The following is a 13138-nucleotide window of genomic DNA, read 5'->3' on the forward strand; positions in this document are numbered from 1 at the left end:
CTTTGCCATCCTTAAGGAGAGGGGGCTGGCTCTGTGTGCAGGGACATTGCCTGGTTATGCTCAGGAGACCAGGGCAGTGTTAGGGATTGAACCTGGGTCAGGTCTACATGCAAGGCAGGAACACTGCCCACTGCACTATCTCTCTGGGCCCTGGTACAACAGTTTCACATGTCAGGAGGGCTAAAACTGCTGTGTCCTGATTGAATCTGCTCACCTAAAAGGGAACCTTCAGGGAAACTGATTCAGGGAACACCTATTCTCAAGAACTTCTTGAAATAGTTTCTGGGGAGGGAATGGGGAAACTAAACAGGGGAACTCCTTGAACCTGAGACAAAAGTAAAAGCTGCTGTCCTTGGTTGAGGCCCATGTTAAGTGCTAAACATGTGTTCCCAGTTACTCTGTGTCCATCCACATAGTGATCCTAGAAAAGATGGCATTCCTCGCTTCCCCTCCCAACACACACACACACACACACACACACACACACCACACCACACCACCTTTTTGTTTCTTTTGCGGGGACACACCCAGCAGTGCGCAGATGCTATTCCTAGCTCTATGCTCAGGAATCTCTCCTGGCTATTCTCAGGAACCATATGTGATCCAGGGATGGAGTTGGCTATGTGCAATTTTCCTACCTGATGTTCTATTGTTCTGCCTCTTCCCCCTTATTTTTTTGTCTCCTTGGCAATATTCAGGAGGCCTGACCTGTAGTTTAGTGCCAGGACCTGAGAATGCAGAATGTGGTGGTACTTGGGTCCTACTTGCTGAGTACTCCCAGTAGTACTGGATGGAGTCTTCTGGGGCTGAAGACTTCCAGAGGTTGCCATGACATAGGGACTGTGTAGTGGCTGGAATGGAATCCCACTGGGAACTGTGCTACCCCACTGCCCTACTTTCTGGCCTCCTGTCCTGGTCCCATTTTACAGATAAGAGTGGAGACTTAGGTTCAGTAGTTCAAGTCTGTGTGTGTGTGTGTGTGTGTGTGTGTGTGTGTGTGTGTGTGTGTGTGTGTGTGTGTGTGTGAGGCTGGAGTTCAAATGCAACTTACAGCTCTAACCCAGGCTCTCAGCTGTGTTCCTAAAATTGGGGCCCAGCTGACTATCCCCAAAACGCTGTTAGAGTTTCTCCAGCCTCATTCTTTCACTCCACCTTCCTCTTCCTTCTCTCTCTTCTGCCTCTCTCTGTCCACGCTGATCCATATCCTACCCTCTCAGAGGAAAATCACCCCAGTACCAGGTGGCACAAGGACTGGAGAGGAGTGTAGCCAGTACAGAACCATCTCCAATCCTAATTCATTTTATTTTGCTTTGATTCTGGGTCACACCGGGCTGTGCTCAGGACTGAACTCCTGCTCTGCATTCAGGGATCAATCTTGAGCTTGGAGCTCAGAGGGCTCATGTGGGAGGCTGGGGAAGGGGGGGGGGATCAAACCCAGGTTGGCTGCCTTCTGCAAGGTTCTGCCTTACACCACACTGTAGAATTCCTCCACACCTTCCTCTCCCATTCTAATCTTGCACCTCCTGGGTGTCTCAAGGTTACTGTGCTTCTCCCACCCCTGATTGGTGAGAAGTGGGGTTCACTGGGGCTGAACAGCAGACCCCCCCAGGGACTTCTGATTCTCCCACTTGCCGGTCGGCGTCCTAGAGGCTATCTGCACCCCACTTCTGCGCCTGCGGATCTCCCACCCCAGGACCAGCAGGAAGGGGTGATAGTGTCTGTGTGTTTGTGTATTTTGGGGGAGTGGGTCTCTCGCTTGTTGGGTCCTCCCGGTCTCTGCTCGGGTCACCACCTACTCCAAGTAGGCCGTGAGCAGCTCCGAGGCGTCTGCACCCCCAGACTCTCCCCCAACCCTGCACCTCCACTCTAGCTGTCTGGCTGGGGAAGGATGGAGCGGTGGCGAGGTGCGGGCGGCCGCGGAGACCCGCACTGCAGCAGCCGTGGCCCCGCGCGCGCCTTGTCCCGAGCGGTGTCACCAGCGGGGGCCCCCGGGGACGGAGCGGCGGCGCCCCGAACCCGCCCTCCGCGCGCCTCCCCCGCGCCCCGCGAGCCCTGGAGGAGGAAACCGGAGCCGCGCGCAGACGCCACCGAGGCCGCTGCCGAGCCTGTTGCTGCCGCGGGGTCGCCGGGCCGAGCTGGACGCCAAGTCCAGGGGTGCTCCCTGGTGCCCCGTCGCCCCTCGGCGCCTCCCAAGCACCTGCGCACCCCGGGCCGTGCTCCCCCCGAGTTCTGATCGCGCCGTCCGCGCAGGTAGGAGCCTCCTGGGGGCTGCTGCTCCCTGGGGCCCCCCAACCCTTTGCAAGCCCTGGAACTGGGCATGGCTTTTTTTGCAGAATCCCCTGCATCCTCATCCTCCTCCCGCTGTGTTTTTGTGTTTTGGGGGGCTAGGAAGGTGCGCCGTTTCCCCTTTCTGGGACACACAAAAGCGAAACCTTGCACGCTTGGGGCTGGCCCAGGCTCTCCCCACCCCATCCTCTCCTCCTCCTCCTCCTCCTCCTCCTCCTCCTCCTGCAGCGGTACTCCCCTGAATCCGCATCTCCCCACATCTCTCACTCGCACTCCTCTTTCTCTCCTGTCTTCCTCCTTGTTTCTCAAAAGCTGGGGCGCTGCAAGGGCAGCCCCTGACCCCCCACCGCCTGGCACCCAGTAAAAGTTCAGGGGACTTTGCAGCTGCAACTTTGGCAGTCCCAGCCTGTCGCGCCGTCTGTCGGCACATCCTGTCCTAGTCATTTTGAAACCCGGGCTGGCTGCTTAGCAGCTTCCGGATTGTCCTCCTAGGAGGGGGACCCCTTAAACTTGTTGTGTGGGCCTGGGCATGATCGTATTTTGTTCCTTGCCTCTTTTTATTTCTCTCCCCTCGTCAAGGTATCTTCATCTCCTTCCCCTGAAATTCACCCAGAGGATGCTTTCTTGACATTTTGTAATCTTTATTTACGTATAGCTTTTATTTATTTATTTATTTATTTATTTATTTATTTATTTATTTATAGTTTGCTTTTAGAGGAGAGAGAAATTGAAAGTGACTGATGATTTGCTCCAACTGTTTAGTTTTAGAGAGCTTTGATGGATGGCTAGGTCTGTCTGTCTGACTTGACTGTCTCTCCCTCCCTACCCCCCCCCCCTCTCTCTCTCTCACACACACACACACACACACACACACACACACACACACACACACACACACACACACACACCTTCATTCCACCCACCTTTCAGGGGGTTCCCAGATAACCAGGTTTGAATGGCTCATGACCAATAAATTCCACTCTCTTCACATGTGTCAGCTTCTAAACTTTTTGTCCTGTCCTTAAGCCTAACCAGTAAGACCTAGACGTAAAATTCTTGGGAAAACAGAACCGGTTTCTTCTCCTGGTGGGTCCTAAGGTGGGACTGGCAGGATTGAAAAAGAATGGGGGTTTCCTGGTTGGTTTTGTTGTTTGCCTGGGCTGGTGAGCCTGATTCTTGTGGGAAGGGCTGGAGAGGAAACATACTTTGTTTGTTTGTTTGTTTGTAGGCTAAACCTGTCTGAGCTCAGGGCTCACTCCTGGCAGGGCTTAGGGGTGGGGTGAGGGGTTCATATGTGGCACCAGGAATCAAATCCAGATCCGCTGCATGCAAGGCAAGAGCCCTATTTGTTGTACTATAACTCGCACCTCTGGAATGGAAGAAATGAAGGCAGATCTGCTCTAGGAGGCTGGAACTCCACCTTGCACAGTCTCCAGCTTTCTCACCTTCTCCCACTCCTCTGGGTTAGAGAGACCCAAAGCAGTGAGTTGATAGGGGAGAGAAGGTGTTTTTCATGCTCATTTCCTTCCTGGGAAACTCAGGGCATGGCAAAGAAAACTGGAGACAGAACATGATTGCTTTAGCAGCGACTGCTTTAGCAAACGTCTTTGACTGTGGTTGGCAATTGGCTGTCATTACAGTCTCCAATAGACTGGGGTGGATGGGTTGGCCATGGAGTTGATCAGGTGTATCAGGAACCTCAGCTGGTGTGAAAAGAAAAAAGACAAGTTCTTTCTCTCCAGACTGATCTGTAACCAAACTTGACCAAAGACAAGCTGCAGAGTGTGAGTTAAAGGGCACCGTGTGAAACGATTCAGGGGGCATTGTTCTGAAGTGTAAACAGATGGTGTGTCCTGAGACTGTGAATTGAACACGAGGAGCTATGAAAGAAACGCTGAGATTCGAAGAGTAAATAAAACCATCAGGCGATCATTAGAAACAAATGCCTCTCTGTGGCTTTGTCCAGCCATGTGCAGACCTCTGAGACGAGGATGGGCTGGGGAGAGGAATTCAGTGGCATTGTAACAAATTATTAGCCCAGGAGTAAAGTTTTGCAAAAGGCCATCCTACACTGTTTAGCATTGTCTTTCCCATGGAGAATTCTGGGAATCTCTTCCATACTTTGGGGGCAGAGCTCAGGCCCTCACATATATGAGAAGTCACCACTGTGCCCCTTTCCCCTTGGGGTTTCCCCACATGAGAAACCGCTCTTGGAAGCAATATACCCTACCTTCATCCAGCTGCAGGTGGTCTCCAACTTCCTACTTACCTGGGGCCAGAGAGACCAAGATGCAATTCAATGCTAGTTCAGAACCAGGTATGGGGGTAGCTCTTTTCCTGCCTGGTCGTTCTAGAATTTTCCAAAATATATAGCACCCCCCCCCCTTCCATTCAGCACCTGCAGTGATGGCAGTGCTTGAGCTCTCACAGCTTGAAATGATGGGGCAGATGAGGTGGCGCTAGAGGTAAGGTGTCTGCCTTGCAAGCGTTAGCCAAGGAAGGACGTGGTTCGATCCCCCGGTGTCCCATATGGTCCCCCCAAGCCAGGGGTAATTTCTGAGCACTTAGCCAGGAGAAACCCCTGAGTCTCAAACGGGTGTGGCCCAAAAAAACAAAAACAAACAAAAAAATAAAGAAAAAGTTTCAGTTGTGCCTAACAAATGCTCCTTCCCCAAAATCCTTTAATGCCCCTCACAGCATTTCTCTGCAGGTGCCCATTTTTCCCATTTTGGGTTGACCAGTTGACCCACACTGTCTCAGCGGGGCGTATGTCTGCATATATGTAGTAGTCTTGGCACAGTTTGCTCTGCCCTTTCCCCAGGAGCTGTGCTGCCCTTCTCAGGTTCACTGTCTGCCTTCATCCTGTACTTGATATGTCTCAAAGACCTTCTCTTTTCTTGGTCCTCAGAACTAAGAGCCAGAGAATCTGCTAGATCACTGGGAGGGCCTGGCAGATGGCTCAGAGGGCTGGAGTCTGTATTTTTTTTTTTTTTTTTTTTTTTTTGGTTTTGGGCTCAGGGGTTACTCCTGGCTGTCTGCTCAGAAATAGCTCCTGGCAGGCACGGGGGACCATGTGGGACACCGGGATTTGAACCAACCACCTTAGGTCCTGGATCGGCTGCTTGCAAGGCAAACACTGCTATGCTATCTCTCGGGGCCCTGGAGTCTGTATTTTATATGCAGGAGGTCAAGGTTCAATCCTTGGCACTGCGTGGTCCCTGTCCCCTACCCCACCCCCAGCAGTGCGAGGGAATAAATTATACACACCCAACTGGGAGCAGCCAGGGGTCTGGTAAGTGCATTGCCCCAGCTGATGGCACAGGCATCAGGGGTTCCCTACACAACTTGCAGTTGCCTACTGACTTTTTAGTTCCTCATTTCCAACAAACATGTCAACAGAGAATTCCTTTTAGGGGGGTTGACATGCCCTCCTGTGCTCAGGACTTACTCTTACTTTGTGCTCAGGGGTCACTCCTGGGGGAACTCAGTTGGGGGAACCTTATATGGTGCCAGGTATCAAACTGGGCTGGCTGCATGAAAGGCAAGAGCATTAACCCCTGTATAATAAGGACTTTTTGGGTTGTATTGTATTTTGCGCCACACTCGCAGTGCTCAGGTCTTACTCCTGGCTATGCACTCAGGGAATCCCTCCTGGCTCAGGGTCATATGTGATGCCAAAATCAAAGCTGGCTCAGCCAAGTATGTCTGTGCTTATTTTGCCTTACACCTACCTGGCTCAGTGCACAGGGACACTCCTGGTAATGTTTTGGGGATCGTATAGAATGCTGGGGATTGAACTCAGGTCAGCTGCATGCAATGCAGTTGCCCTTCCTGCTGTACAGTACCCTCTCCTCGCCCCTCAGGCATATGCAAGGCAAGTGCCCTACCCACTGTATCATGGTCCTAATAAGGAATATTTTTTAAACAATAACATATTATCATAATTTTCAGACCTAATAGAAGATAGTAAATTTGAGATCCCATTTTCCTTCGTGGATTAGTTTTTCTTTCCTCTCTCTCTAATAAGAAATATTTTAAGCCATATGCTTCATTAAAGACATAAAAGGGTGGATTTTCAAAAATTTTGGCATGTTCAAGCTGAGATTTCCAGTGGACACACTTTTAGATGCAGGGCAATACTTCCTTTCAGATTTTGAATGTTTAGAGGAAGACTTGTGATTTCAGGGCTCTGTGAAATAAAGATGAAACTCAGATTTCAGAGAGGCTGTGCAGAAGGTAGGAAATATGTCTTCACACTAGCAAAGATGACTTTAATTTGGTTAAACCAATTTCTTTCTGACAAGTGGCATCAATTTTTCTCTTGAAAGGAGAATTAGCTCATGATATGTAATTATTTTCATTTTGTTTTGTTTTTGTTTGTTTGGGTTTGAGGCCTGTATGTACATTTGTTCTGTCTGGGTATATATTTAAGCACATCTCCTCTATCCAGGCATCTGAAATTTCAAATGCTACACATTTGTTATTTGATAGGTACTTTTAAGCCTAATTAATTAATACATGTATAGTCCTTACTCTCTGGTCAGAACTCAGTTAATATTTCATTTTGCTATTCTTATACTTATTAGTATTCTATGTTGTTATTCTATTTTGAATGTTTCATGATTTTTTATTCTGAAGGAAGTTCAGTGTGATCTTACTTGCTTATATTTTAAATATTTTTTTACTTAAATCATTGTGATTTACAAAGTTACTTAATTACTCAATTATGAGTTTTAGACATACAATGATGTTAGCATGGTGGTTCTGTTCAACCACATGCCCCTTTCTCTGGTGAGACCAGAAACTCAGAAACATTGATTCTCAAGGGCAAGGGGCAACTGGTGGCAGCTCCACCAGTTAATCTGGAGACTGGCTTAGAGGTGCCACCCCCTTCCTATCTCCCCCCCCCCCCACCACCACCAGTGTCCTGAGAAGGTGGGGCTGGAGCATGGCAGCTATGATGTTCCAGCTACTAGACAGTGAGTTGTCCTTGTCCCTGGGGTTAGCTGGGGTGGGTATGCTGGAAGAGAGATTTTCCAATGACAGTTTCCTGACTCCCATCATCGGGGACATATGATATTATCCATGATGATAAGGTGCTCCAAAAAAAAAAAAAAACAGATGCTACAGATTTTAGAGACTGAGCAGAAAATTTGTGAATGATTAAAAAAAGGGGGGGGGGCAATGGCACAGCAGTAGGGCATTTGCCTTCCGTGTGGCTGACCCAGATGCACTCAGGTTTGATTCCCCCACCCCCCATGTCCCATATGGTCCCCCAAGCCAGGAGCAATTTCTGAGCGCATAGCCAGAGTAACCCTTGAGTAACCCTTGAGTGTCACTGGGTGTGGCCCTCAACATTTTTCAAAAAATTCAAAAAAGAAAAAAATTGGGAATGATAATGTTCTAGTCTTTGGCAAAAAGACTAGAATTTGGGGAAGTAACTGACTTTTTCAACCTCATGCTCAAAAGTGCTTCCAGGAGGAGATAGGTTATTTTTGGCACTTGGCTGGGCATTGGATGGGCATCTAGGACTTGAATTGTTCTTACTCTGTCACTGAACACAGACAGGTTACTTGGTCTCTTCAGAACCCAGCCTCCTCATTTCTAGTATGGAGCAGGACATTTCCAAATTGCTTAAAGGATCTTTCTAGCATTAAATGGAAGAACCAGGGTTCAGAGAGATAGTACAAGAGAAAAGGCACTTGTTATGCATGCTGCTGACCTCCATTCAAATCCTACTACCATGTATAGTTACTTGAGCACTACCAGGGGTCACTCCTTAGCAAAGAGGCAGAAATCACTCCTAGGTGCACTGGGTGCAGCCCCCCAATGAAAATGGTAAGATTCTATATTTATGCTTCCAGGGATATTTAGCACAGCTGGACTCTCTAGCAAGATATGGAAACTCTTCTAATAAAAGAGTAGCTATGTTTGAGTGCAGACTATGGACTGTGGTAGGTAGGAATCAAACCCATAAAAAGGTACTAGAAGTTCAATGGCAATACAGCTTATAGGATTTCTGAATGAGGGTATAGGGCACACAAGAAATCTCTTGGAAAAGATGATTCTGCCAGTGCTTAAAGGATGGCCAGAGGTTTCCTGCAAATGATGTGGGTTGGGATAGTACAAAACTCCATCCAATGGTTTGCTAATATTATTTGAAAAGTTTGTTCCATAGAATTTCTTTTTTATTGCCACCAATCTCATTCTGAGCATGGGCTTTTTATTGAAAAAATAATGCAGTTATTCATCTCCTCTGTCCAAGTTTTCATGATTTTCTTTCAGCACATTCTGAATTGCTTATAAATACTTGTGAATGTCAGAGGTAGAGCTTAAGTGCTGCAGGTTTATAAACAGTAGTAAGGTTCAATTTTCTTTCTGCAGAAAAACTCAGAATGTTCCACACTGGTGGAAAAGTAAAAACCTAAAGAATTCAAATAGGGGCCCAGAGAGATAGCACAGCGACGTTTGCCTTGCAAGCAGCCGATCCAGGACCAAAGGTGGTTGGTTCGAATCCCAGTGTCCCATATGGTCCCCCGTGCCTACCAGGAGCTATTTCTGAGCAGACAGCCAGGAGTAACCACTGAGCACCGCCGGGTGTGGCCCAAAAACCCAAAAAAAAAAAAAAAAAAAAGAATTCAAATAGATTAATTAGTGAAAAGACAACTGGGCAAGGCACTGATTCTTGACCAAATATTGAAATGACTAAAATGGGTTGATTTTTTTTTTATTTTGGTTTTATTCTATTTATGTGTTCCACTACCAACTCGAGAGAAAATTCTACATTGTTTATGGTTATTACCACCATATTAATTATGGTCTCATCTGATTGATAGGACTTGGGAATATCCTTTGTAATAATTTTAGTGTGTCATTAAACATGTCTTGGGATTAGCAGCTGTCAACGGTTAGACCTTGAAACAGATTTGGTTACAGGAGTGGAAGTTGATCCAGGTCTTTTTTTTAAATTAATTTACTTTATTTAAAGAGCATGTATCATGGTTGACATAGTCGAGCATAATACATTTGTTTCCAGGTAAGTGGGAGCAAATTTATTAAAAAAGTAAAGTAGAAGAAGAGAATAAAGTATAGCAAGCAGAAAATTTGTGTAAATTATAGTAACTTGCAATTAGGTCATTAAGTCATTGTCATAGGTTTAATAAACTCTTGTTGCTAGTTGACCAGTCTGTTACTTCATTTGTTTCTGAACATTAGGTGGCTTCAGATACACATTGGTATCTAAATCTGTGTGCTTCTATGGGAATGAGAGCATTTAACAAAAGTGGAGTTGTCTAGGAATTCCAAGCACTATTTTAAGCACTACTTCTAGTACTATGGCTTTTATGAGGTGGAGGTCCAGAAGCACAAGAAGACAGAGGGAAAAGTGCCCACACTCCAATAAAAGTTCTGGTGATATTAGGGGCCAGAGTGATAATGCAGCAGTAGGGCTTTTGCCTTGCATGCAGCTGATCCAGGATGGTCTGATCTCCAGCGTCCCATATGGTCCCCCAAGCCAGGAGCAATTTCTGAGTGCATAGCCAGAGTAACCTCTGAGTGTCACCGTGTGTGCCTCTCCCCCCCAAAAAAAGAAGTTCTGGTGATATCAGCCTACATACCAGTATACCTGTATTTTGGCCAGAGTAGTATCTCTGCAGAGAGCCATAGAGGAGTAGTGAAGCAGAACCATTGGCAAAGCAGAGATTGTTGAGCCAGATTTTCAGTGCCATTATCACCTGTAAGAGACAAACAGGAGAATGAGGAAATGAAAGAAAGATCTTTATCCATAGGGAATATACCTTTATAAAATAAGCTATGTCTCTAAATATAGTATAGGCTTATATCTAAATATTGAACAACTATTATTATTTTGTGTTGTGTGTGTAGGGGGAGGTTTGGGGGCCACATATGGCAGTGCTTAGAGGCTATTCCTACTTTGTGTTTGAAAGTCACTCCTGATAGTGTTTGAGAAATATGCAATGTCGGGGCCGGAGAGATAGCATGGAGGTAAGGCGTTTGCCTTTCATGCAGAAGGTCATCAGTTCGAATCCCGGCGTCCCATATGGTCCCCCGTGCCTGCCAGGAGCAATTTCTGAGCACAGAGCCAGGAATAACCCCTGAGCACTGCAGGGTGTGACCCAAAAACCACAAAAAAAAAAAAAAAAAAAAAAAAAAAAGAAAAGAGAAATATGCAATGTCGAGGTTTGAACCTGGACCTTTTACCTGTAAAATACATATTCCAGCCGATTGAGCCATTTCTTTGGCCCCCTAATTTTGGAGGTGGGGTGGGAAAGGACCACATCTCATGGTGCTCATTGATTACTCTTAGTGGAACTTGGAGATCATATGGGGTGCCAGGGATTGAACCTGGGTTGAAACTGGGCAAGTGCCCTACCTACTGTACTCTCTGGTCCACCTATTTTTCTTTTTAATATGAAGTGGCTGCAGAAAGTTAAAAGTGTCTTCCCTTGGAGTAAAAATGAACAATATTATGAAATATTTTGGTTCCTTGAATTTGATTATCATTGTGGGGTGGGGGGGACACGATGCCACAACTGGCAGAGCTCCTGGGTTATTCTTGGCTCCATGCTCAGGGATCCTGATGGTGCTCAGTGTGTAGTGCCGGAGATCAAACCTGAATGCAGAGCAAGCCCCCATAGCCCATTATTCTCTCTCCAGCTCTGAATTTGATTATTTGAGAACATTCATTAAAGGCTGGGGAGATGACTCAAAAGCTAACACTTATGCATTGCATGCAGGATACCCAGGTTCTATCCCCACAGTCTCCCTGAACACTTTATGGAGCAAACAAACCCTAAGCACAGCCCAAAAACCAAAAAAAAAAAAAAAAAAAAAAGCCTTGGACTATACGTGAAAAAAGATTCCAGGCATCTGAGGAGAGAGTTTCCCATCATGTTCATCTTTATTGATCTTGCAAGATTAATGCTCAACAGGAAATTCCCACAGGGCCTTTGCCACCTGGAGTCTTCTCTGTGGCCTTTCCAGGTTTCAGGAAAGCAGTTCGGGAAAGCTTTTTATAAGAAAAGCAAAGTCTGGGAATTCACAGCCCCCGCTGCCTATGTTTGGCTTTCTCAGACTTCTAAGCTCTCAAGAAGTCATAAATCTTTGAACGTCTTTATTGCTACCATCTTATTAAATTTGAATGCAGGGGCTGGAGAACTAGCCTGTACAAGTGGGTAAGGTATTTGCCCCACATGCAGCTGGCATGGGTACGACCCCAGCACTGCCTAGGGTTCCCTGGGCCCCACCAGTAGTGATCCCTGAGCACAGAGGCAGGAGTAAACTGTGGCTTTGAAACCAAAGCAAGCAAACAAACAGACAAAATTCCAACTGCATCTCTTTCTCTCCAGGAATCCTCACCAGGAACAAAGAGATCCCATTTCTGCAAGCAAGCAGCACCTGTGCTCAGGCTATAATTCCAAGATGGAGCCTATAACATTCACGGCCCGGAGACATGCATTCCCCACCGAGCCTTCGGTGGACTTTGGCCTCCAGCTGGTGGGCTCACTGCCCGTGCACCCCCTCACCACCATGCCCATGCTGCCCTGGGTGGTGGCCGAGGTACGAAGACTTAGTGCCTCCATGAAAGAGCCCTCCACCAAGCAAGTCCGGCTGAGTGTTGCCCCCTCTGGCCTCAAGTGTGAATCAGAGCCTGGGAAAAGTCAGCAATGGGACCCACTCATCTGTTCTAGCATCTTCGAGTGCAAACCACAGCATGTTCACAAATTGATTCACAACAGTCACGACCCCAGTTACTTCGCTTGTCTGATTAAGGACAATGCGGCCAGCCGGCAGAGTATCTGCTACGTGTTCAAAGCCGATGATCAAACCAAAGTAAGTGGAGGTATGGGGGATCCTCAAGATGAAGGGGTGGCCTGGATCATTATATTTTTTGGAGGAGGAGGTACAGGCTTTTATTGGGAGTGGTTTGGAATGATTAAGAGATGAATTGTAGCGATGCTTCTATTATTTATCTGGCTTTAGATTTGGGATAGTTGACAGTTCTGAAGAACATTTGCTAATAGGAATTAGCCAATTAGATAACAAACATCATCTGAGACCGTAAGTTTCTGAACTGAAACAATCAACAGAAAAATCTGTCTAAACTCAAAATTAAGCTTTGAATTGTTGGAGTCAGTCCCTTGAAGAGGGAAGTTCTGCTTCTCAAACAGAAGCAAGCACCTGAGTTTTCTGGTGATGGTGTGAAAAGGAAAACAAGAGATGTGAGGTGTACGCCAAGACTGGTGTTGACTGCCAGGGCTACAAGTGGTGATCAGGTTAAGAGTTCTGTGGGGAGGGGAAACTTATGAGGCTAGTGCATATACATGCAAGGCATGAACCCCAATCCCTGTGCTATCTCTTGGCTCCTGGAACTGTATTTCTGAAGGTGCCCATGGGAGACTGTGAAGGCTACTGCCTTGTGGATAGCACTGGGGTAACAATTACTATATGGAGGCAGCCTGCTGTTGAGTAGGGGCTCACAGAGGTCTGATGGTGGTGCTTTCGTTTAGTTGCAGTGCTTTCTGAACTGGTGTGTGGTGGGGAGGGGAGGGGAATGGGAATCCTACACTAGGCTGTGGTGTTCACATCCTTGGCAATGGTTTCCACCAGGGATCTGGTTCTTTTGGTCATGGCGCTTGCACATATGTTCACCAATGTCTCCATTTCTGGCTGTGGTGCTCACACATCTCTTTAGTTATGGTGTTCCGCTAGTGTTCTTGGCCCTTGTGTCTTGGGGCTAACGCACACACATGCACACACACACACACACACACACACACACACACACACACACGCACACACACCCTCAATGTAATATGACTGGAAATCGCTT

The 13138-nt window shown here is 47.0% G+C and overlaps 1 protein-coding gene across 1 annotated transcript in view; it reads left to right on the forward strand.

Annotated features, from left to right (window-relative positions):
• Nucleotides 1-2015: 2015 nt before the first annotated feature.
• TBC1D1 (TBC1 domain family member 1) overlaps nt 2016-13138 on the forward strand; it is a 182878-nt gene continuing 171755 nt past the window's right edge. Inside the window, exons 1-2 of the mRNA XM_049790103.1 lie at nt 2016-2250; nt 11655-12138. Of these exons, the coding sequence (XP_049646060.1) occupies nt 11728-12138 (411 nt within the window). The 5' untranslated portion in view covers nt 2016-2250; nt 11655-11727. The remainder of the gene's footprint in view (nt 2251-11654; nt 12139-13138) is intronic.

Source organism: Suncus etruscus, chromosome 16 (genome assembly GCF_024139225.1).
Source record: "Suncus etruscus isolate mSunEtr1 chromosome 16, mSunEtr1.pri.cur, whole genome shotgun sequence".
Lineage (NCBI taxonomy): Eukaryota > Metazoa > Chordata > Mammalia > Eulipotyphla > Soricidae > Suncus > Suncus etruscus.